This window comes from Rhea pennata, chromosome 1, assembly GCF_028389875.1.
Source record: "Rhea pennata isolate bPtePen1 chromosome 1, bPtePen1.pri, whole genome shotgun sequence".
Lineage (NCBI taxonomy): Eukaryota > Metazoa > Chordata > Aves > Rheiformes > Rheidae > Rhea > Rhea pennata.
The window spans coordinates 42047099-42069790 of record NC_084663.1 but is presented as its reverse complement, the minus strand read 5'-3'; the positions used below and the strand labels follow the sequence as shown (position 1 = coordinate 42069790).

The following is a 22692-nucleotide window of genomic DNA, read 5'->3' as shown; positions in this document are numbered from 1 at the left end:
TGGCACAGAGAAAGGAAAGATGTGGCCCCATATCAGCAAACCTGAAGCCACCTTAAAGTATTAGCTGCTTGTTCTGAGATGGGCGCTTTAGTTTGGTACTTTTGGCCATGTTTCTGTCAAAGAGGTTGAGCGTCCACTCACAGGTCTGCACAGGAGTGAAGCTGCACTGGAGAGATCCTGTGCTAGAGCTGGAGAAAGGTGTCCTCCATGCCTATAGTTACAAAATGACACATTTATTGCACATAGGGGAGATTATGACTGTACTGTCATTCACTGCACATTCACTGTACTGTACATTCATCTCTGCTTAAACCTCAACTTCCATTTTTGTTTTGACTACCATTTTGAAAATGTAGATATTTCTTTTTGATAATGATGTTTTTGGCTTGGGGATAGTAAAATCTTGCCAACTGAACTGGTTCCAATTCAAGTTGTTTCCTGGGAATTTAGCTATATCTAATCTCTGCTATTGATTTTGGTTTTCTCCTTGGTTTCATCTGACTTCAATCTGTGTATCCAGACAGACTTAATTGTGCAATTAATACGAAGGTCATCTTTATAAAAGTCCTTTGTAAACACTCCTATTTCTCTTCACTGTGTCTGTCCTTCCAGTAGAGTAACTGAAGAATGACTAAATAACTGACTGTCCTGACACAGTAAAAGCAACTTTTTACTAAACATGTTGTTCTTGTTGACTTCAGTGTGTCTTTCCATAAACTCTCTCCCTGTCTCAGCACTACAGAGAAAACTACCGGAGAGCTTGTTGAAGCTCTTTGACGAGCTCAGAAAAATGTTAACCCTTTGGGCTTTTTACTGTCACATGCGAATTCTGTCTAAAAAATCTTGCAAGCCCTAATACTTGAAGGTCGTGGTCTCTCGGACTATATTCTTGGGTTATGTTTTAATTTGTCTTAATTTGTCTTTTATTATGGATAATCATGTTGTTATAAGATGCTGAGGAAGTATTATGTGATCTGCAGTATATAGAAACCATGTGGATTAGTTTTTTTCAGGTAATTTTGGACTAAATAGCTTTTGTGCTGTAGTACGCGGTTTTAGGGAACTGACATGACTGACTTGGGTCGTCTCTCTGTTCTGTGATGGAGCGTGTTTCACGGAGGCGAAGCCCTGGTTCTGTAAAATCATGCAACATTAGGGGTAACAGCTTTCCTGAGGCTTTTCTGAAGTAGAATGTAAGGTTCTTTTCACAGTAAACAAGGAAGGAGTTTGATCCCTAAATAGTTTATTTTTTCAGCTTGTGTTGCCAAACTCAGTTTCTAGTGAGTGCCTTAAGTCCTGAGGTGCATCGTTGGTTTTCTGAAATTATATCTTGATGTCCTCCTTTCTTTTTCTCATACATACTCTTGCACATTCTAATACAAGTATGCAGTGTGTGTTCATTAAAACTAGCCATTTCTGAAATGCTACTCCGCCCAGCATTTGTGGCTTGAGTAAATTACATGTACTACTTTGTTTCGGTCATAGCTTTGTGGAAGTGCGGTGCTGGGTTTAGAAAGCGTGGGGTGGCTGATTACTGTGAAACTTCTCCAGCGAGTTCTTTCTCTGCAAAGCTGTCCTGCTTGAATCTGAACTGTGACCTTGAGAATTTTGCAAGCAATGTTGAGATCAAAACTGTTGAAACCTGAGTAGTGACCAAGCCTATTTACTTTGGGTGGGAGGAGTTGAGCAGCCGTGTTAGTGAGCTGTGAGGTGCAGCCAAATACTGTTGCCAGCAAGGCACTGAGAGCCTTGGCATTAATTCATAAACCATCCTCGGATATGCATATGGAATTACGCCTCAGCCAAAGTGTGCTTTTCTCACAAATGCTAGAGAACAGAAGAATATTGATGAAAGGATCTTGTCACTATAAACTGCGACACAACATGTAGCCCTGTTTTCAGATGTCTTTTTTATGAATCAAATATTGGTGTCTAAAGGCAAGTATATCTTTAACAGCACTTTTTGATAAATGAGGGAAAAAGCCTTTTGTGGTAAGTCCAGGTGCAAAATGTAGATGCTGGATAAAATCCATTTATAGGTAAAATAGTCTAGCAGTTTATCTGTTTTCTGCATACCGGGAAGAATTGTATATACTGCATTAGGTAATGTGAAATTATTTATGACCTTTTCATTTGTTGGACCGGGGGGAAATTATGTTAGGAAGCATAACATTTTTCAGATGTCAGGGCAAATTATTGTCAGAGGCTTTAAGAGTGAGTCTAAGAAGATTCTGTTTCCTCACCTACACCAGCTTTTAGGGAGTTTGGTTTAAGAAGGTTTTAGGTTTCTCTTCTGCACATATTGGGGGGGGGGGAATAGGTCTTTTTTCTTTGCTTAGGTAGATGTACTGTGAGTTGTATTTGTTAATGCACCAGTATCAATATCAGTTTATACAATATTGTGTTCAACATCTTTAAGAATTTTTTGTAGATTTTAGAAGATTTTTTTAAATTCCTTGGTAGGATAGTTCAGAGTGTGATTTGATTTGAGTTCAAATTCCATGATCAGAATTAATACCTATAGAATTCAGAGAGGTCTTTTTTGATAACCTTGTGCTCTTTTCAGTTGTGAATATTTTTCAGTTGGAAAATGTTTTGAAGTTAAAACCAGCCTTTGTCAAAAGTGTTTGTACACTGTTGGAATTGCATGTGTCTCGTGTTAGCCATTGCTTTATGTGCTGAGATTTAAGTTTTGCCCCAGCAATATCCTGAAAGAATGTCTTAAGCACTGGATTATAATTTGTTTTTCAGCTCGTATTTACTACTAAAGAAGCCCTGATTGAGTAGCTGATGTGATGTACAGCTTGTCCCATAGAAAATGTACACAATGGATACATTTTCCTACTTTAAAGGGAGGTTCAACAAATAATGACTGAGAATGGGGTTTTTTTTTTCCTGAGATATTTGAACTAAATATTCAGAGTCTTTTTTTTTCCTTTCTTCTTCCTACTGACTTAGGTTTTATATAAAACAGAAACTACCTAATTGTTCATTAGGTAGTTGACGTCAGGTATGAAGAGTCCTATTTTTTTCATGAACAGACACAATATGGCCTGCACCTGAAACACATTTACATGGGTGCGGATATTTTCCATTGTGTATAGACTTTTCAGCTTCTGTGCAACTTGAGTTTGGCTGTAGTTCTACTTGCGCACATGTTGCAACTGTGTAAACATCCAAGCTGCGTATGTTAGTTCATTTCCTAAGTACATCAATTATTAAGGCATTTTGAACTGATATCATAGGAATAGAAGGCTTCCTGGGACTTTAGAATTATTTAATTAATGATGCTAATTCTCTTTTATCAGAAGATTGGCTCATTATATCTGAATTTATTGGGGGGCAGGAAGAGAAAAGAATTTATATCCAGTATTTGCACCTTGCCGTTGTGATGGACAGAATGTGCCCACTCTACCCAAAGTACCTGCGTGTCTTTTTAGGAATGAAGTTTGTTGCAAGGAGTGAAAAGGGTTTCTAAAAGCTTTGGCACTGTGTGTGGACTGATTCTCAAGACCTGTAAGATAAGAGACTTCAGCCTAGAATCACGCACAGAAAACTGTTGATTTTTATTAACTGTTACAGATTCCTTTTATGATAACAGCATTTTAGTTATGTGCTGGTTCTCTCTCCAACAGCATATACTGTTTTGAAGGAATGAAGCAAATAAACATATATTTGTACAAGTGTGAGCAGGCATTAATAAATCACAAGCTGTTGAAAAGGTGGAGACCTAATGAACTTTTGTAGCTAAACCATGTCGTTAACTGTTCTGGCACTGCAGGTTTAAGTGAAATGGTGATGGGGAAAGAGATGAAAAATTAAGTTTAGATCAAAATCTTTTTTTTTCCTCCTCTACGTTGGTGACGGAGATATCTTTTGACAAGAGACATTTAACATGCCAGCAAGCCTGACTCTACTGTCTTGCCAAGTTAAAGCAAAAGGCACTTAGTCAAAATACCCAGATAACAGCTTCCTTGGTTGAGAGACAGCTTCAGCAAGTGGAAGTGTAACTAACATTACTATTATTGGAATTCTTAATTTTATGTAGCTGAAGATTTTAATTTTGCTTCTAAATGGATTAGGAACAACAGGTTTTTAATCCGTACTCCTTTCCAGCTCGGTTATGTGAACAGTGTCAAGGGAACTGAGTGAGCATGGGGAGGAATGATGGGAAAAACCTTCACTAGAAAGAACCTAGTAGTCTGGTAGGATAATTCTTAGTAGTGGCTGCAGACATGGATGGTGTGGTGGCTCGAGGCGGTCCCAGGAGAAGCGTCTGCATAGTTGCTGCTGAAGTCTGTCTTTGGATTGTTTGACCCTGAGGATCTGGTGCAAGTACAAGATACAGGAAATGTCCAGTGATAGCTATATCAGGAGGGCATTCCTGACCGCTTCAGAAACTTAACTCTGAAATAGTAGATAACAGAGCTAACAGAGCCATTCATTGGACAAAATAGGTTTGTAATGAGGGGATACGGTTATTTTTGTGTATACAGGGGAGTTTTCCACTGGAGTTTTTTTCTGATTTTATTTAGAAAAAGTAAGATGCACATGCTAACAAGATTGGACCACTGTAGCTTTTGCTGTTTTATACTCAAGAAGTTATATTGGAGAAGTGCATGGTACTGGATTTATATTAACAAAAAAAAGACTCCTTCTCCGTGTCCCCAGCACCCCAGTCCATGATTTTTTCAGCTGCTATTTTTATATCTTCTGAGACATGCAAACAAAAATGGCCTCACCTGGGAGAAGTGCGACACAAAGTAATGGATAAATGGAGATAGGCCTGTACACATCATATGCTATGACCTCTGACATTTCTTCTCCATGCTATTTCAATTCTTGTACAAAAGAAACAAGATTATGTACTGCATGTAATGCTTTCTATTGATGACTCATATTTGGGTATTTCGATCACCTCACCTTTTTCCTGCCCCCTCTTTATTTTGCTTATGTTGGGACATTATCCTGTTAAAAGAGGTGGGAAGACATTTTAGTGATTCATAGCATCATGGAAAAGAGCTGCAATACTTTATAATCAGAAAAAAAACAGTATTTTGTATACATGTCTTCTGTTTATGTATATAGATATATAATCTATATACACACACACATAGAAATGTGCACACGCACACACTGCACAGTTAACTTTCACAGAGGTTATAGAACACTTCAGTCGACTGTATTATCCTTTGAGCCAGTGTGAACTGAAATTACTTAGCCACAAATAGTACAGTTGTTTACATAAGCATCTGGAGTAAACAGTATTATTTGAGGATTAATCAAATTCATGTTACTATCAAATTGATTTGGGGGATGTATTTCACTTTGTAAGAAGACATAGACCTCTTGCACGGGCTGAGGGGGCACACTAATAAGCTTGTATTTTCAAGACAATCCTTAGCGCCTTGTTTTCATGCTTTCCAGCAAACAGGGTAGGTTTTGAAACCTATTTTGTTAGAAATATTATGTGGTGGGAAAATGCAATCAGCAAAGAAGCACCAGGCAGGAAGGAAATGCCGCATATGGAAGCAGGTGGCCTTGCATGCTAGCTGTCGGGGCTGAGAAACGGCTCATCTTACAAGAGTAATACAGGAGGGGAGGGTAGGGGGAAGCCTGTGTGACTTCGTTCTTGTAGTTACCAGCCAGAACAATTTTGATCATGTGACTTCTAGCTTTGAAGCATAATTTACTGGGATTTTTAAAAAGTTCTGGATTGAACAGTTGATTCATTTACGTGCTTTGTTCATTGCATTAAGTATTTAAGGCATTAATTAAAAAAACACAGAAAAAACAGCTTTCTGTGGAGCTTATTTTGTGCAACTCTTTCAGAGGTTAGGCTGGTTTGTGTACTTTAATTTGTCAGAGTCTTAAAGAGGAAAGAGCTATCACCATACCTTTTAAATAAAAACATAAAAAATGAAGATATGGAAGCCTCAGCCATCAGTTAATGAAAAGTAGCTATATTTGTGCCTAAACAGGAAAGTTTCATTGGCTCCATTCTCAGGTTCTCATACTGTATTTTTAAGTAAGCAAGGTGTCAAACAGGGAAGGCACATTAGCTCCTGTGTTATTCTTTGTGCAGTATATGTTTGGGAGCTTGAAAGACTGACAGAAAGGGGAGTTTATGTAAGGAATCATGAAATCCTAAATAAGAAGTTGTGTGCTCTGAAAGCAGAGGTGAACAGAACCCCAAGTGGAGCTGTACTGAGGAATGAGATGTGGTGCATTTGTGGAAAAGAGAAGCTGGAACAAAACCGTTCTGCTTTAAGGGTTCTAATGGATTTGCTGAAAATAGTATAGTGTTGCTTGGTTTGTTGCTGATTTGACAGCCTCAGTCTCTTCATTGCATTTTTCATGTGTGCCCTTCATTTGTGTGTGTGTTTTTTTTTTCCCTTTTGTATCTTACTCATCAGAATGTGAGGTAAAAGGCTATTACTGCAACACTCTTGTTCCAGCCAGCTAATGCTAACCAGCTTTCAGAGCGAACATAATCCTTACACAAACATCTTAACTCATGAAGGAAGAGAGGCCACCGCGACGTAGGTTTTCCTCATATGCTGGGATTTCATCTGTGTTTTCCCCAAGACCTGATGGCCGAAAACTTGTCCGGAATGCTTCATTTGGAGGCTATAATGAACTTTCTCCTGCTCTACCAGGTTTGTTTTGGTCTTGTTTTTATTAATGTACAGGAGGTACTGTATAGTTTCTTCTTCAAGCTCTTCAACTTGAATGAAAATAATTTATTGAGATGTTTGCATCTCTACTGAGATGGTAGAAACTGTGCACAGGAAATCAGAAAGAATATTACTTACTTGCATTTAGATATCAGCTGTTTGTAGTGCCAAGAGTTGTTGTAGATAGGCAAGTGAATAGCTTAGCTTAGACCACAGCAAATACCCGTTTAAAAAGGATTTGTGTATTTGGTGCTGACTGAATAGTGTTTTTTGGTGGTTCTATTTTAGACTTTTATGATTGAAGTGCTGTGATGTGGTTTAAAAACATTCCACTCCCCCATCCCCCAAGACCTTGCGTTAAAATAGTAAGATCTTGCATAAGGTTTTAATTTGGCCATGACTGCTGAAGAATCTGCATGCATGTCATCGGTGGTTTGATATAAAATGACAAAAGGAATGAGCTAAGGCTAAGAGCATAACCTTGCTAAACTCCCACTGTAGCTCTGTAGTATTAGAAATTTAACACTGGGAAAAGGCTTGAATCTCCTTTTGGTCACATTTGTTGTCTCCTGAAAATCAGTATTGGGATATTGAAGTGAATTTTAGAATGTCATTTCTCCATAATATATGCTTCTGATGCATGGACTTTCAGGAGTTCACTTCAGGAAACTTGGGTCCTTGAAAATGCACTTCAAGGTCACATCTTTCTGAAAAGGAACATAATAAAAATTGTGTATTCTTACCAGAAATACTCTGCTCGTGTGGTTTGTCTTGTGCCTGCATGCGTGCGTGGTTTGCTGCATCCTTCCATAGGACCAGAATAGTGAAAGAGAAGCAAGCTTTCAATTTTTATTGTATGCCCAGCTTAGGTCACTGAGTTTGTAAGTCTTAGTCCATAGAAAACAGCTGGGGTGCACGGTGTACGGGGGCTGCGGACTGCGATTTGGGAGCTCTCTGCATCACTGGCGTGTGCTGGCTTGCAGAATCACTGGAGCAGCAATTGCTGCTGCAGGCGGGGGGCGGGGGGGGGGCAGTTGCTTGGGACACCAGGCTCTGTTAAACCTCACGTTGTCATACAATGTTTCCCCTCACTGTGCTTCAGGAACTGATTAGTCTTCCACCAAGAATCTGATGCTGTGTTTTATTATAGCTGCACAAAAAAATAAAGATTTCAAGTAAAGCTCGAAAGTATGGAGCTGGCAGCAAGACAGAACCTCCCTACCTTTAAAATAAATGCATGTGGTCTGGTAATTACTGAAACAAAAATGGATTATTTTTTCCTGTTAGGTTTCTTCCTACATGAGATTGTACCTTAAAGCTGATCACTGTCTGTAAGTTGGCAATGATTTATCTGAAATGAACAAATAGAGGGGAAAATAATGAAAAAATGAAGTTAAACCAGATAACTAACAGATTGCAGTCTTTCATTTATCTGAATAATTTAGACGATATGAATGTGTTGGTAGGTATGGCCTTTCAGTTTCTGCTAAGCAAGGAATTATTTTTGCCTGTCTAAAATATGCTTGCATATAGTTACGGTGAGGAAATTCTGTGGTTACTATTAATTTACTTTATATAGTGTTTACAAAGAAAACATTACTGTGAGAAAATACTTACAAGGCCTTTGCCTGCCTTTCTGTTGACTGCAGTTTCAAAATGATGAAAGAATACAAAGTAGCTAATATACAATTGTATTGCTAAAACTGGTTGTCCACAAACTTTTGACAATTATTTGAAAGTGCTATTCTCTCCTGTGTTCAAATCTTGAAGATTTTTTTTCTTTTTCCTGCTGTGGTTATTTTATAACACTGGTATTTCTATCTCCTACTAAGTATAGTGGTTGCAGTTCTTGCAGAAGCATACAGTTTTTTAGCTCAATTATTTGGTCTTTAAAACTGCATTCACACCACTAATCAAATCAGTTTGTTCTTTGCCTTTCATTTCAAAGTCAGTAGTGTTACGGCTTGGCTTGCTTTTTTTGGTCTTTTCACTTCAGCACAACTCAGCATTGATTTTACTGCTTCCTTTTCTTAAAGCCTCCAATAGATGGTAATTCTTGCTTACCTTTTAGATAAAAACAGGTTTGTTGGTACTGAGAAGCGATATGTTTTTTTTTTTTCTGATGTATTTTTCTCACTAAGATATCCTAACTACAGATGATACTTGCTGAGAGCTGCAAAATCAGCCTTTGAGATGTAGATGTTGCCTGGTTGTTGGGCTGTATTTTTTTTTTCTCCTCTGAAGACTGATTGAAGGGACAGACTGCAGATGCAACTAAAGAACAAAGTTATCCTTCCCAATTGAAACTTCTTAACTTAAAGCTTAACTTCTTAACAGTTCTGACCTGAAAAGTTGCTGTACTGCAGGCTACATACTAAGGATTCCACTGCTTGAACGCTGATGTTATGTGCGTGTATTGATCCTTTCCTGAAGGCAGTGCTCTGAAGGATTCCTTTCTTCAGTATTGGCAGGACGTGTTCCAGCTCGGTCTCAGGAGAAGCAGCCTTTGGTTTTGTTCCAGCGACACCCTGCATGTGCAAAGTTCTGGTTGCGCAAGTTTGGTATGCAGCCATCAAACTTTTCCTATCTGTCTGAAAGTTCTTCACAAGTCTCCATTTAAATTTAAGTCTGCAAGTCTAAGAATGATTTGCTGAGTGCTCCCAATAAAAGCATGGTGAGGGAGAGGTTCCAGTGGATTTGGAGGTTGTATTATAAACTCCACTGGGTTTTGGACCAGATTTCAGAGCACATAAGGCCTGGGAGGCCTTCAGTCAGCTCTCTGATTTGATGGCAAAAAGCAGACTTGAGAGTAGCCTTGTTAGTCAACTGAAGTGTCCTGAGCATGCGAGAGTGGTACTTGTGAGAGTAAGACCAGGAGGCGAGCACTGGGGAAAGTGTTCTGGGACACAGTGTTGACCTGCACGCAGTCCCTGACGTCCAGAACATCCAGAATCCCTTAAGCGGCTACAGCAGTGAAGCTTGTGGGTTTTTTTTTTTTTGATCTTTTTGTTTTGTTTTCTAAAAATCTATAAATGCTTGAAATAAAACTGGAGGCTTGATCTACAGCTATGAAGATTGGGTTAAACTGCACTTGCTTGCCATCTCCTCACTCTGTTAGGGCTGAAGATTGATCTCATGAGTTCAGGTAGAATATGATGCGCAAATCCAAGAGTGGTAATAGGAAAGAAGTCACAGAAAAGGATTTCAGCACTTGAATTTTTGCATTGAAATGTGAGCCAAGATTATCCTATTAAGTAGTTCGCAATTGGATTATAGGATTGAAGATGGTAAGAAAATTAAAATATTGAGCTGAAAACACTGATGAGAATCACAAAACGCTGAGAATCTTGAAGAATATTCTTTTTATTAGACACTGTCTCTAGCCTCTCATACCTTGATAGTGTTTGTGCTCCAGACAGTGACCTCAGCTACTTTTTGTGTTAGCATTTCATATCAGGAAGTGCAACTTTCAGTATCTTTGGGGCTAACAAAACTACAGAAAGTGCAATAGCACAAAGCACTGTGTTGCAGCGTTTTTATCAGGTATACCAATATCTTTGTCAGGAGTCCGTGGAGAAATTTGCAGTTCACTGCTGATGGCAGGAAGGGAGAAAACAGTACTTCTTATTTTTGATCCTGTGAATACAATTGTTCTGATCTTGCTGTTTTCTTGAACAAGTATTTCCAAGGCAAGTTGTATATTGTCCCCACCTTGGCTCATATATAGCTTTTGGTAGTGTTTCCGGTACAAACTTCCCTGCAGGCATTAGTCGCAAACTGCTGTTGTTAAGCTCCATTTCCTGTACTGGATACCTCCATCTTAACGAAGACTTGCTGGCAAAGGCGTTATACTGAGTGAGGTTGTGGTTAGGTCAGCAACTGAATGCTGTTTTTTATATATATATGTATATATATATGTGTGTGTGTGTGTGTGTGTTTTAAACCTGCTTTTTATCACAAGGAGAGAAGTCTGCCATCTGTATTCTGAAGTTAGCTTATTCCTTCTAGTGAGAGAGTAGTTATGAGTAGTGTAGGGTATTGGATTATGATAGTAGTTTTTGTAATAAACTGGTGTATTGCAAAGTGTTTCTGACTCTGGAACACTGTCTTCAGTAGTCAAATTCACCAGTAAAAACCTCTGAGACTTAATTTTGTTGTTCGTACAACTAAGGAAGGGTGCAGTAAGTGTGGTGACATATTTATCAATCAGTGACTTTGCATCTTTCAAACTGGAGATACTGGAAGCAAGAAGGTGAAGATCAGGGAGACATGGCTGAACTTTGCTCGCTGTGTCTGATGCTTTGAGTACAGAGCAGCTCGTTCTGTTTTCCTTGCTGCTTGGTGAGACTGATTTAAGGCTCGTTAGGAAAAAATGTGTAATGTCATTAAAATAGCTCTGCTTTAGGGAGCAAGCTGTGAATTATAGCTGCTTTAAGAAGTACAACCCTGATGTAGCTTGCTGTTGTTGATTCTAGTTGCTAAGGCGTGTACGTGTGTACACACATGCCATATATGTATATAAAAAAGACGGAAAGTCGTTAGAAAATTTCTACGTTACGTTTTCAGTGGAACCTGGTTCCTAGTTGAGGCTCTCTTTTAGGCGTTGGGAGTAAAGAGAAAAGAAAAACATTACTTCCTAAAACCAACATCAAGTTTAATAGTTTCTCTGTGAACTAAGGCAGCTTTTTTTTTTTTTTTTTTTTTTTTTTGCTGTTGGTTCAGCACCTGATTACCTGTGCTGTAGAAAATGTGCTTTTGTACTTGGTGTTACATTAACTGTGACTTTCAGCCTCTGGACCTTGACATGCCTTTTTGTTTTCAGGATTCAGTACAACTATTACAGATCTTCTGCCTGTGTAGGTATTCCTTCCCTGTGGTGAAGTACTCTTCCACATTATAAGTTTCTAGTACCTGAACAAACTCATCACTAGTTGGATAGAAGAATGTTGTAAGGGAAAGGTTCAATAAAGTGTGTACAGAAGGGCTTCTGTAAAGTCATGTAAAGTTTTCTTTGTATAAAATTTAAATGAGGTATCATTCATTTTTAAAGATCAGTTTAAAAAAATTTTATACTCAAAGACAATCTCTGCAAAAGGTATTAAATTTAAAAATCTTGATTACCAGAACTAAGGGGAATCCAGAATGTCTTGTGTAATCTGAAAACCAAAGGAATGCCTCTGTTACTCAGTGTAACTTCCAAAGGTTTGTATTTGTGATAGATGAGTCTGTGCTGTCTGAAAATTTCTGAGTGTGTAAGTTGTGGAAGGGCAAAGATACCAATTCTCAAAAACATCCCACGTCAGAAACACAAGCTACCCAACACTGCTGCGGAGAGTTTATAAAGCTTTTCCAGTTCTGGAGAAGTCAAAAGCCTTCAGCCTAGAGAAGGAAGCTGAGGAGAGCACTGGTGGCTATTTACAAGTTCTGTGTTGATGTAGTGCCCTCTGGTGGGCTAAGGCTTGCTCTTTCTGGTTTCGGGAGTGATGCAAGGCTTTTTGGCTGGCAGGATTATTCCTGAAACTTGTGTATGAGTTCATATTTGTCTGCTTTATATCTGGAAGCCGTGTGAATGGTGGCATCTCTTATTTACCTAGGTAAATTCATTGAGAAATTTGTTTTATTCCTCTTTATAAGAGTTCACACTGGAACAGACCTGGTTCAGGCAAAATGGTTTACTAAGATGTCTCATATGTATAGCAGTTTCTTTTTCCTTAATACACACTGAGGTGATAGTGTGCTTTTCCGTGGCTTGCAGTAGCTGCGTAACAGCACCGTTAGCAGTTTGACCTCCTTTCCGTTGTCACACACGTACTGGCTACAGCTGTTATTTCACTTTGCTTTTTGGATCCTGATAAAACGTGGAATTTATATTATGAATCTTTCAAATAGAATAAATGTGGGATTTGGATTGCTTTAATGTAAAGCTTCATACATACACCTGTGCAATGTCAAGCTGAAGTATGAATTCAAGGCTAGTATAAGCAGTCTTTCTTATTTTCTTCCAATAAACTAGCTGGTAGTCTGAATCTATATTGTAGATATGCTTTCACACATCCAGAATTTAACAGATTATTTCTAGCTACGGAAATAAACAGAACAAGGCTTTGTTTGGAGGGGTATACTGTATATGTGTAAGTGAATGTTTGGGGGCAAGGGGAAGGACAAAATTTTGCAGACTACAGTTTTGACTGGTCAGGTTATTGAATCAGTTGCAGCACCATCCAAATATGATAGCTGTTCTGGCCTAGAGTGGGTATTAACTTTGCCTGTGTGTGTATGCATCATTTGAAAACTACTTTTTCAATCAATGTTAATTTAAAAAAATCTCAGTAGAATCTTTGTGATAAGCTATATGCTGAAATGATATGGGACATTGTTAAAGAAATATCTGACTTGCTTGCATTTGTTTGTTAAAGACAAGTTGCTAAACTTATTTCAAAGACTAGCTCATGTAAAATGTAACATATGCAAATTGTTTGTAACAACGGCATCTTTTTTTTTTCTCTCTCTCTAAGGTTTTGACAAAGGGAAGGACGATGTGTCACAAAGTAAAGAGGACCCAGCACATTCTATATCAAAAAGCAAGGTAAGGAAAGCAGCCTTGAACTGATTTAAAAATGTCAGCATACAAAAGATTTGAATACCTTTTCTTTTTATTAAATAGAAATGTATTTAACTTTTATTGTAGGTAATCTTGATTTCTCTTCAGGTTTAGCAATAGATAAAGATTAAAGCAAGTTTATTAATACAGTTCTTAAAGTAACATCACATGGAAATCTACAGTCCAGATTAGTGAAAAGGAAACGTGGATTCTTCTTGCTGTCATGTTGGTGTCCAGTTTTGCCTAGCCAAATGTAATGATAGATTTAGACCAACTCTTTGTATGGAGCAGAATTTACAATCCTTTAAGATGTGGGTGAGGCTTCTGTTCACTAAGCTGTAGCAAATCTTCTTATAAGAATGCTAAATAAACTGTAACTGGAAAAGCTTTAATCACTTACAAAGTTGCAGTCTAAAGCGTAGTTGCATGTATTCTTTTGTTCTGTTTATTGAAAGGGCTTTTGTACCTCAGAAGTCATGTATAAAGGTCCATTTCTGTGAGGCAATGAGAGCACAAATGAAAGTGTGGTCAGTAGTACAGTAAACTACATATAATTGTTATGCATGTTTATACTCCCTGGCAGTCTTATATAAATGGAAAAGGCAGGAGTCAGACAAATTAATAATCACTTTATTCTGAGAGTTCCGAGATTTTTTTTTTTTTTAAGAAGAAAGTAAGTTTATTTATTGAGACACAGTGAAAATTGAGACAGTACATACTGGAACTGAGAGACAGACGCTGCAGTCACCTGAAACAGCACTAACGTCTTGGGAGAGTTAAACTTTAAAAAGGAAGAAAACATGGACTACCATGGAGTAACCAAAAAGACCTTTGCTCTTGTTATATAGTGATCCCTGGTCTCCTCTTCCAGTGTCTGAATGATCAGCAAGAAGTGTCTGGCATGTCAATGCACTAATTTTTTATCTAGTATTCTTTAAGTATTTAGAATGTGGGGTTCTGTAAAACTATTTTTATTAAATATTGCATAAAACAGGTTTCTTTAATGTCTTTAAGAGAAAAAGAGAAACTGCATTTTGCAAAGGAGGAAGTTCTGTATGATTTGATCACTGAACTGAGGAGTTTAAGTTGCATGTTTTTCTCCCTCAAGCATCACTACAGGATAGAGTTTAAAGATGCTTTAAGTTATATAAGTATGCATGTTTGTATTTTCTGCTGGTGCACCGACTGGCTTTTTGGCTTTTACAAAGGAAGAGCATGATAACAGATGCTTAAAACCAATTGTCAGGGTGCAGCAGGAGCAGGCTGCTCCCTAGGGGAAGGTGAGCCTACCAAGGAGGAGCACGGTCCCACAGCAGCCGGGCACGGTGAGCAGAGCTGGGCTGCTGGTGGCAGCCAGCCTCAGCCAAGAGCCCACACTGCCAGGCAAGTCCCTGGTGATGAAGCAGGGCTGAGGTCAAGCCAGCGACCAAAATCCTTGGGGGCCAGATCAATGAGGTATGAGGCCAGACACGGACGTGTCTGTAACGTTAGCTCGGGCTAGGACAAAGGGCTGAGCTTAAACACAGCTCCCCGGGAAGTGGGGGAGATGCCTGCTTCTCACTGCTTTCTCTCAGAGCTCTTCTCATAGCAGTTTCATCCAACACTAAACAGCTGCACCACATCAGAGCTGCCCTTAGGCACAGGCGAGGAAGCCGCTCGGAGGAAGAGGGGATGCACTCGGGGTCTCTGCACACATTTTAAAAAAATATTTCATATATCAATGTCTTAAAGAGGAGTTGCTGTTTCCTCCATTTAAAACAAATGTTTAATAGATACTCAAAAAAATCAGAGTGACTTGAAGATATCCAGTAGCAGTTCCCTGCTTAAATGACGTCATCGGCGTTGCCCTGGGGAAGGGCAGGTGGGTTCCGCTGACCTCACAGCGGAGGAGTCGGGCCTGGAGCGGCTGTCGCGGGTCTGATGGGAACCGCGGGCCGCCGCGCCTGCGGCTTTACCCCGCCCTAGAGTGGCACTGGTCAGGGAGCTCGGGGAAGGGTACTTTACTGTTCAGCTTGCTTCTGGACCAATATAATATTTTGGTCAGAATTCTCGAAATCATTCTTGATTTGGAAGTCAAGTTAAAACTGTTTGTTTTAACAAACAAAAAAAAAAAACCAAAAAAAAACTGTTTGTTTTAACTTGGATTTATTTCAGACTCTATTAATTATTCACCTCTTACTACCTAATGTGTTTTTTTTTTATTCCCTGTGCTTATTTTTCTTGATTGCTTTCTCTCCAGAATCTTAAATCTCTGTATACTTTGCTGTTACCTTGTTTACTTGCATTTTTCTGTTATCCAAGAGGAGACAGGTATTTCTACTTATCCTAATGTAGATTTTTCTTTTTTTGCAATAACTGTGTGTAGGTTAGTAAGCCTAGTGGTTCCTTTATACCCCACAAATAATATAAAACAAACAGAAGATGACAATTGGCTGTCCTAGCTATGGAGGTTAAGTAACATCTCTTCTTTCTAAATATAGATGAGAAAAGCAGTAACAAGACTTGCCCAGAACCTAGTATAAAGTTACCTCACTGGGAATTGCAGTTGGTTCTCTTAAAATATTCTCTTCTTTACATTTGGATCCCTGCTGCTTATTATGTGTGCAGGTAGCACTGAGACAGTTATTAGCTTAAAAATATCTGAATCTCCAACCTATTCCAGATTCTATTCTACAGGTGAATATAGTGTCATAGTAGTGGGAAAATTAATTTTTGTAACTTGGGATACTTAGTGTTTGGAGGCCTAACTATTTATGGAATTTAGATTGCATTAGCTTTCTGTTAGTGAGCAACTATATTATTTATAAATGTTTTACTTAAGTTATTCTGTTATATCTTGCATAACAACTCAATTATTTCTTCCTATGAGATAGCAATAAGCATTTTTCCCTCCTCTGTTCCTACGTTTAAAGTACAGTATTTCTTTAACTTCAAAACAGAGGGATTAAATTACTAAATTTCAAGTTCTATCTTTGTCTTAAAATTATATTTAGAGTGTTAAGAGCATATCTTTAATAATAAGGATTCCTTCCTTCTTCCAAGATATATATGGAAGTCAGAAGCACCAATTGCTGAAATGATTTTGAGACAGCAGGATTACTTCTTGCCATTAATTGCAGTTATCTTTTTGGTTCTTTTTCTGGCAATATGCTTTGTGCATGACAGTGGAAACAAATAAGGAAAAACTAATTTAGTGTTAACACAAAATAACAGTGCTTCACCTTGAAATAAAACTAGCTTAATTTTGGCACTTAACAAATAAAAGCTTGTTTGACTATTTTGACTTTTTGGGAAATATAACAAATTAATAGCCTTATCTAAATAGACCCGTGTAAACGGTTAATTCTGAGGCGACAAAGTCAGACCAAGGTTATATTGTTGTTTATTTTGTTTGTAATTCTTAAATATTTATCTCTTCGGTTTGAGTGATCTGTGTGTTAGGACAAAAATGATATTTAAAGGCACTACTTTTATTATCATGTTAAGCCATTAGTTTTCTCAATACTTGTATGTTTTTGACTATCATTTTACTCCACAATAGAAATTCAGTGAATAAACTTTGCATTGTAGTGTGAGATTTCAGATTACCATTCAGAAACGTTGACTAGACTAAGAAGCAGTTTTCCGTGTCATTGAATTTACAAAGCTTAGAAGCTTTTTCAAAAGTGCTTTCTTTCTTTCCCTTTTCCTCTTTTCCCCTTTCCCCCCCTTTTTTCCCCTAGGAAGGAACTCTGAGGGAACCAAATCTAAACTCTTTGTAATTTATCATATGTGTAGCTGATCTGTGCTCAATGTTCCCTGAATTGCAGTAGGAATGGCAGGAGATAACTCTGTGGTAGACTTTTTCTTTTATCTGTCTGTCCGTATGTCCGTCCTCCGGATCCCGGGAGAAATCTGGTTGGCCTCAGTTCCTTCTTAACTAGTAGGCAACAGATGCAAAGGAGTAAACTTTGAACTTTGTAAGACATGGGGAAAGGGTGGAAAAAATCATGTGGTGCTGAGGCAGCATATTTTCCTATCATGAATGAGGATTTAGGTTTTATAAACAACCTGGAGTGTCTCATTCCCCTATCTAGTGGCACTGTGAGCTTCTCTAAGATGACTTGAAAAATAGTCAGATCGTGGGACTGGGAAGGAAGGAGCACAGCAAGTAGCTTTAGTGGTCAGCTGTACTCTGAGAATTTATAGAATAGATTAAATTCTAGACTGAAGAGACTTTATTTTCCTTCATGGGTCATGGGGTAAGTGCCTTTATAGCAATCAGTCTGGAAGAATTGTCAAGTTATGAAGGCATTGGGACTAGGGGTTGGGGATGAAGGAATATGACAGACATGTGGACTCTCCTGGTGTTTAAATACCAGGGTTTTCCTAAAACCCTGAAATCCTCTATCTGCCAAAATAATGCCTAGCTAGTCAAGAATATGACACTTGAGCAACAGAGTTTGTGCTAAATATTTACTGTATATAATTCAGCTTCTGGAAAAATCAAACTCCTTTTGCACTTACAGTTTTTATGAGGTAAGACTCCATAAACAGATGATTCATATTACTTTTTATGTGAAAGAAACAGAAGAAAAGTGAATATGAATGGATGTTTGTAAACCTACCTATGCATTTTAAACACTTTTCTTGAAAGTGCCTGAAGCAGCAGTATATCCTGGTATCTATTATTGTCTCTTATTTATTCTGCATTTTGTGAATTTCAGTCTGAATCCAAACTTTTCAATGGCTCAGAGAAGGACATCTCTTTATCTTCAAGCAAGCTTACAAAAAAGGAATCTCTCAAGGTGAATCGATTTCAAAGTATTTCCACATAGACTGTAAACATATTCATGTAGTTTTACCATATTCTCCAGTGAGAAAACTAATGCCAAGTAGTGATGAGACCTCTATGGAATATCAAAGTATTTTGAGATGGAGTGTTGTTGATGCTCTTCAGTTTTCAAATCTTACTGTGCTATTAACTTGAGTATGGGCTTCTGTAATGTAGTCTTTAGGGTGAGAGAAAATTATAGGATAATATAGGTTAGAAGGACCTCAGGATATAATCTACTCCATGCAGTGAAATGGTAAAAGGAATTCTCAAGGTTACAACTTGCAGTGCCTACAGTTTTTCTGCTCGCTTTGTCCCTGTGTAGTAGCAGGAATGAACTGCACTGTGTGACAGATAATGTGGCAGGAGAAATGTATATTTTTTTGCCAGTAAAGGAGGGGAGATTATACCACCATGAATTTCTACTGTTGAGGGAAAGTAATTGGTGAATGAAGATGGCTGACAAGATAATGTACCTGTAAATCTGAATCTGGCTCTGATTTTTACTTAAACCAGGGAAGGAAGTTTTTCTGTGATTCTAATAAGAGTTTTCATGATCCTCAGTCTTAAAAACAAACTGCAGAAGAATCTAAAGTAGCCAGTCTTGAAAAGTCTTTTATATATTGAAGTCGCTCTATTGTACTTAAAAGCTACTTCTCTGTACCTGTATTGCAAATTAAACTTAGAAGGTTGTTCCTTAACTCATATTTATAGGTGACCTTTTGTGCTGTGATTACTTGTTTATGTCTGTGGCATTATAAACATTTTTATTATTAATTACAGGTTCAAAAGAAAAATTACAGAGAGGAGAAGAAGAGAGCTACGAAAGAATTACTTAGCACTATCACAGACCCATCAGTTATTGTTATGGCTGACTGGTTGAAGGTCAGAATTTAAGTGTGAAACCTGAGCTGAAGATCTAGCATCTGCTGGCTGCTTTCTCACCAGAATAGAAAAGGCTCAATCTCTTAGATGCTGATTAATGTTTTTCTACAAGCACAGGAGCTGTTAATTGCATCCCAGAGTGTTTCTGCTCAAATTCTAGGGGAATAATGGAGTAAACCGAGCTCTTACTTACTGCAGTCACCATAGTCACATGCATCTCTGTAGTATACATAGCAATTGCATAGCAAAGATGAGTTGGCTTTCAGACTCTTATTTTGTCCTTTTGTTTCACACTTTGAATTTAAGCTCTGTTGCAGTAGTGAGTCATTCAGGTATGTTAGGTATTTGAATACAGACTTCTTTATGTATCTCTTCCTTGTTATTTTTCTTTCCTCTCTTAAGAACTAATTGTCCCCTAATACTTGTATAAAAGGTGCAAAATTAATTTCTTACTTTTGATGACACTAAATACTATCTGTAAGGCAGTCTATTTGTTTAATTCCTTACATTTGTAAACCCATTTCTTGCAAATTTTACAGGAAAATCCATTACTCATTTTATTAGCTCTGAATGATAGTTTCTCTGAGAAAAATTTCTCCAGCTTTTTGTAAAATTGAGGAAATTGGCTAAGAATGCTACTCAGACATAGATTAGCATTCAGTTCTGCAGTTGCAGAAAGAATTGAATTCCAGAGCTGACAGAATTGATGTGAGCAGCCTAATCAGATATGTAAATTTGGGGATTTGAAAGGTTCTCCTATCATGTATGGAATGAAGTTAACAGCTGTTTATAAGAGATTTTATCCAAGGGAAAAATATTTTATAACTCTCATATATATATATGAGAGAGATCTGTTATTTCAAAACTATTCTGTTTTTCTTACCAGACTTTTGGTCTATTTTCAGAGGAACTCTGCTTTCAAAGATATAGATATATATAAAGATATAAATATCTATGTTAATGTCATGTTAGTGATAAAATATTTTCCAAATAGGAAAATTCATGGAGGTTTCAGATTAAATCTCCAAATACATACAGATCTGGATATGTATGTGCATGTAGGCATGTGTACACACACACACACACACATTTTTATGTATATATATATATATATATATATATATATCTTTGGAGTAAAGCTACTAAGTAATTTAAATTTTAATTACCCTTTGTTAGAGGAGATGGTTTTGTTACTGGCTTCACTCAGTTTTAATTTTAACTATTTGCCTTTTAGATTCGTGGTACCTTAAAAAGCTGGACCAAGCTGTGGTGTGTACTAAAACCAGGAGTCTTGCTTATTTACAAAACTCCCAAAAATGGCCAGTGGGTAGGAACAGTGCTCCTGAACGCTTGTGAACTGATTGAGAGACCTTCTAAAAAAGATGGCTTTTGTTTCAAACTCTTTCATCCTTTGGAACAGTCCATATGGGCTGTAAAGGTTAGTGGTCGTCCATTAAGAACTGATCGTGTTATTAGCATTACCAGCTATGAGTGAAAACAACCTTTAATGAAAAGTTGAACTGAATATTCTGTTAAAGCTTAAGTGGTTTGTCTATTCTGAATGTAAAACTTCAACATTTAATCTTCCTCATTATAAAAAGTATTTGATTTATGCTATATAGCTTGCACTGCTCTATATGCTTAAATAGCTTTAAGTGTGGTGTATGGAGAGATACCATTAAAGAGATTAGTTCAGTCCTTGACAGTGGTGTGAACAGAAGAAGAGTATAGTATATAGCATTGTACCTTACATCAGTCCAATCTGATCTTCCAATCATTATGTAGGATCGGACATTTAAGGAAGGAAGTGAGAGCTGAGATGGGTTATAAGCATTTCTTGGCTTCCAGTTCTATTATTAAGGATGTAATAAAACCATTCAAATGACTTCCTTGTTCAATAGTAGTATATATTACGTATTATTATTTATTTATGTTCCTTTTTTTTGCTGAAATTTTAGAAAGATGAAATATTTTCCTTCACTTTTGGTGCTTGTTTTGTCATACATGACATTGTTAGTAGTTCTTAGCCCATGATTGTTGAAAAGCCTAGTGTGTTTTGCACAGTTAAGGATTATTTCAGTTTATCATGGGGATGTTTATTTCAGAATTTGCTTTTTTTTTTATACTTGAATAAACAAACTAATAGGCTTTGTTTTATGTGTACACAGGGAGAGGGTGTGTGGAAGCATAGCAAAAGTGAATGTATTTACCTCCTGAAATGACATCTTGTTTTAGTTGAAATCATTGTACGATATTAATGCACTTGTCATAAAGAATAAGCATGTCCTCTGTGACATGTGTCTTAATACAAATACTAGTTGGGAGACTGTGTCTTGTGAATCTTTTTATTGATATAGATGTGGTGCTGTGGTATCTGTGGAATGCACTACACTGTTTTTACTTCTTCCTTATCTCAGACCGGGAAGTTTAGTCAAAGTGTAATTCCTGATGTTTATTTGAGGTCTTCTTCCTGAAGTATTATCGTTATCAGTATTATCGAAATTTACGACACATAGATCAAATCTTTTGTTGTTACTTTTTAGAATAATTCTATTTTAATATTCCTCAGGAGGATTTTTCACTGATTGGTCGTGATCTCGCATTTGCAGAACACAAACCTCATGCTCTTTTACAAAGCTTCATGATGTGGTGTTGATGTGACTTAATGATTTTTGATCATGTGTACGTACATTGCCAAGTGGTGGCCTGTCTGCAGAAGATCACAAAATCAGTCTTATATTTCTTTATTGCTTTGCAATGAGAAATGGATTTGTTTGTTTTTTTAACTAGATATTTATAATTTAGAGGACATGGCCCACCAGATTTTTACTTTTTTAAGGTAGGTCAAAATTTGAACCTGAACAAGTTAATATTGTCCATTCTAAATGTGCTGAGAGCTGGAGTGGCATTTGTTCATTTTGGTATGGCTATTTGCAGTTGAGAATTACTAGTTTTAATTAGATGAAAGGCCTTGAAGTTTGAAACTTTCTGCTTTGTCTTCCTAGTCAACTATAACTTCCTAGTTAAAGATTTATTACTGTGAGGCAAACGTTCATAATCATAATAGCGAATGACTAATTTATAGAGTAGATTTACCATAACAAGCCTGAAGTCTAAGATGAAATGAACCTTGTTTGCCATCAGCCTAGGAAAATGGCACTGCAAGAAAATATTTACACAGGTGTAAGTACTGTAGGAGATTTTCTTGCTTGAACACGCTTCCCACTTTTGGCAATTGGGAATTCTCTTCTGCAGTAGTTTGAGGCCAGTCACTTAACATGCTCCTGTAAGCCTATTGCTGTGGTCTTTGATGTTCCTCATGCGCTTTAGGGTTGCTGATGCACTGTATCTTGCTCATTCTTTTTCACGTGCTGAGGCCTGATGCCATTTTAGTTTTCTGAGATTGCTACCTAGAAAAATTACTGAAAATATTTTTTCGCTAATACATTTAATTAAAAGTGTGACTGCTTATTTATTTTTGTTACTTTCTATGAACGTTCATGACATTTGAGTTTTATTGGCATGATTATTCTGTAAGAAGTAAATTTAGCAGTTTTTTTAATCTATGGAAGTGGAATTTTAAACTTAGCTGTTACCTTGCATTTGAGTACTTGTACAGTCATTTTATCAGGAACAGAAACAGTTCAAATAAAGTCACCTGACCAATGGAAACTAACTAATGTCTCTCTCATGAAGAGTATTAATATACAGATGAT

General features: G+C 37.4%; 1 protein-coding gene across 5 annotated transcripts in view; it reads left to right on the top strand.

Annotated features, from left to right (window-relative positions):
- Positions 1-22692, top strand: part of OSBPL8 (oxysterol binding protein like 8) — a 103808-nt gene that overhangs the window by 54522 nt on the left and 26594 nt on the right. For all 5 annotated transcript variants that reach the window (XM_062584677.1, XM_062584713.1, XM_062584685.1 and 2 more), the window contains 4 exons: positions 13193-13263; positions 17985-18065; positions 18875-18976; positions 20211-20414. In XM_062584677.1, coding sequence (XP_062440661.1) covers positions 13193-13263; positions 17985-18065; positions 18875-18976; positions 20211-20414 — 458 coding nt within the window. The remainder of the gene's footprint in view (positions 1-13192; positions 13264-17984; positions 18066-18874; positions 18977-20210; positions 20415-22692) is intronic.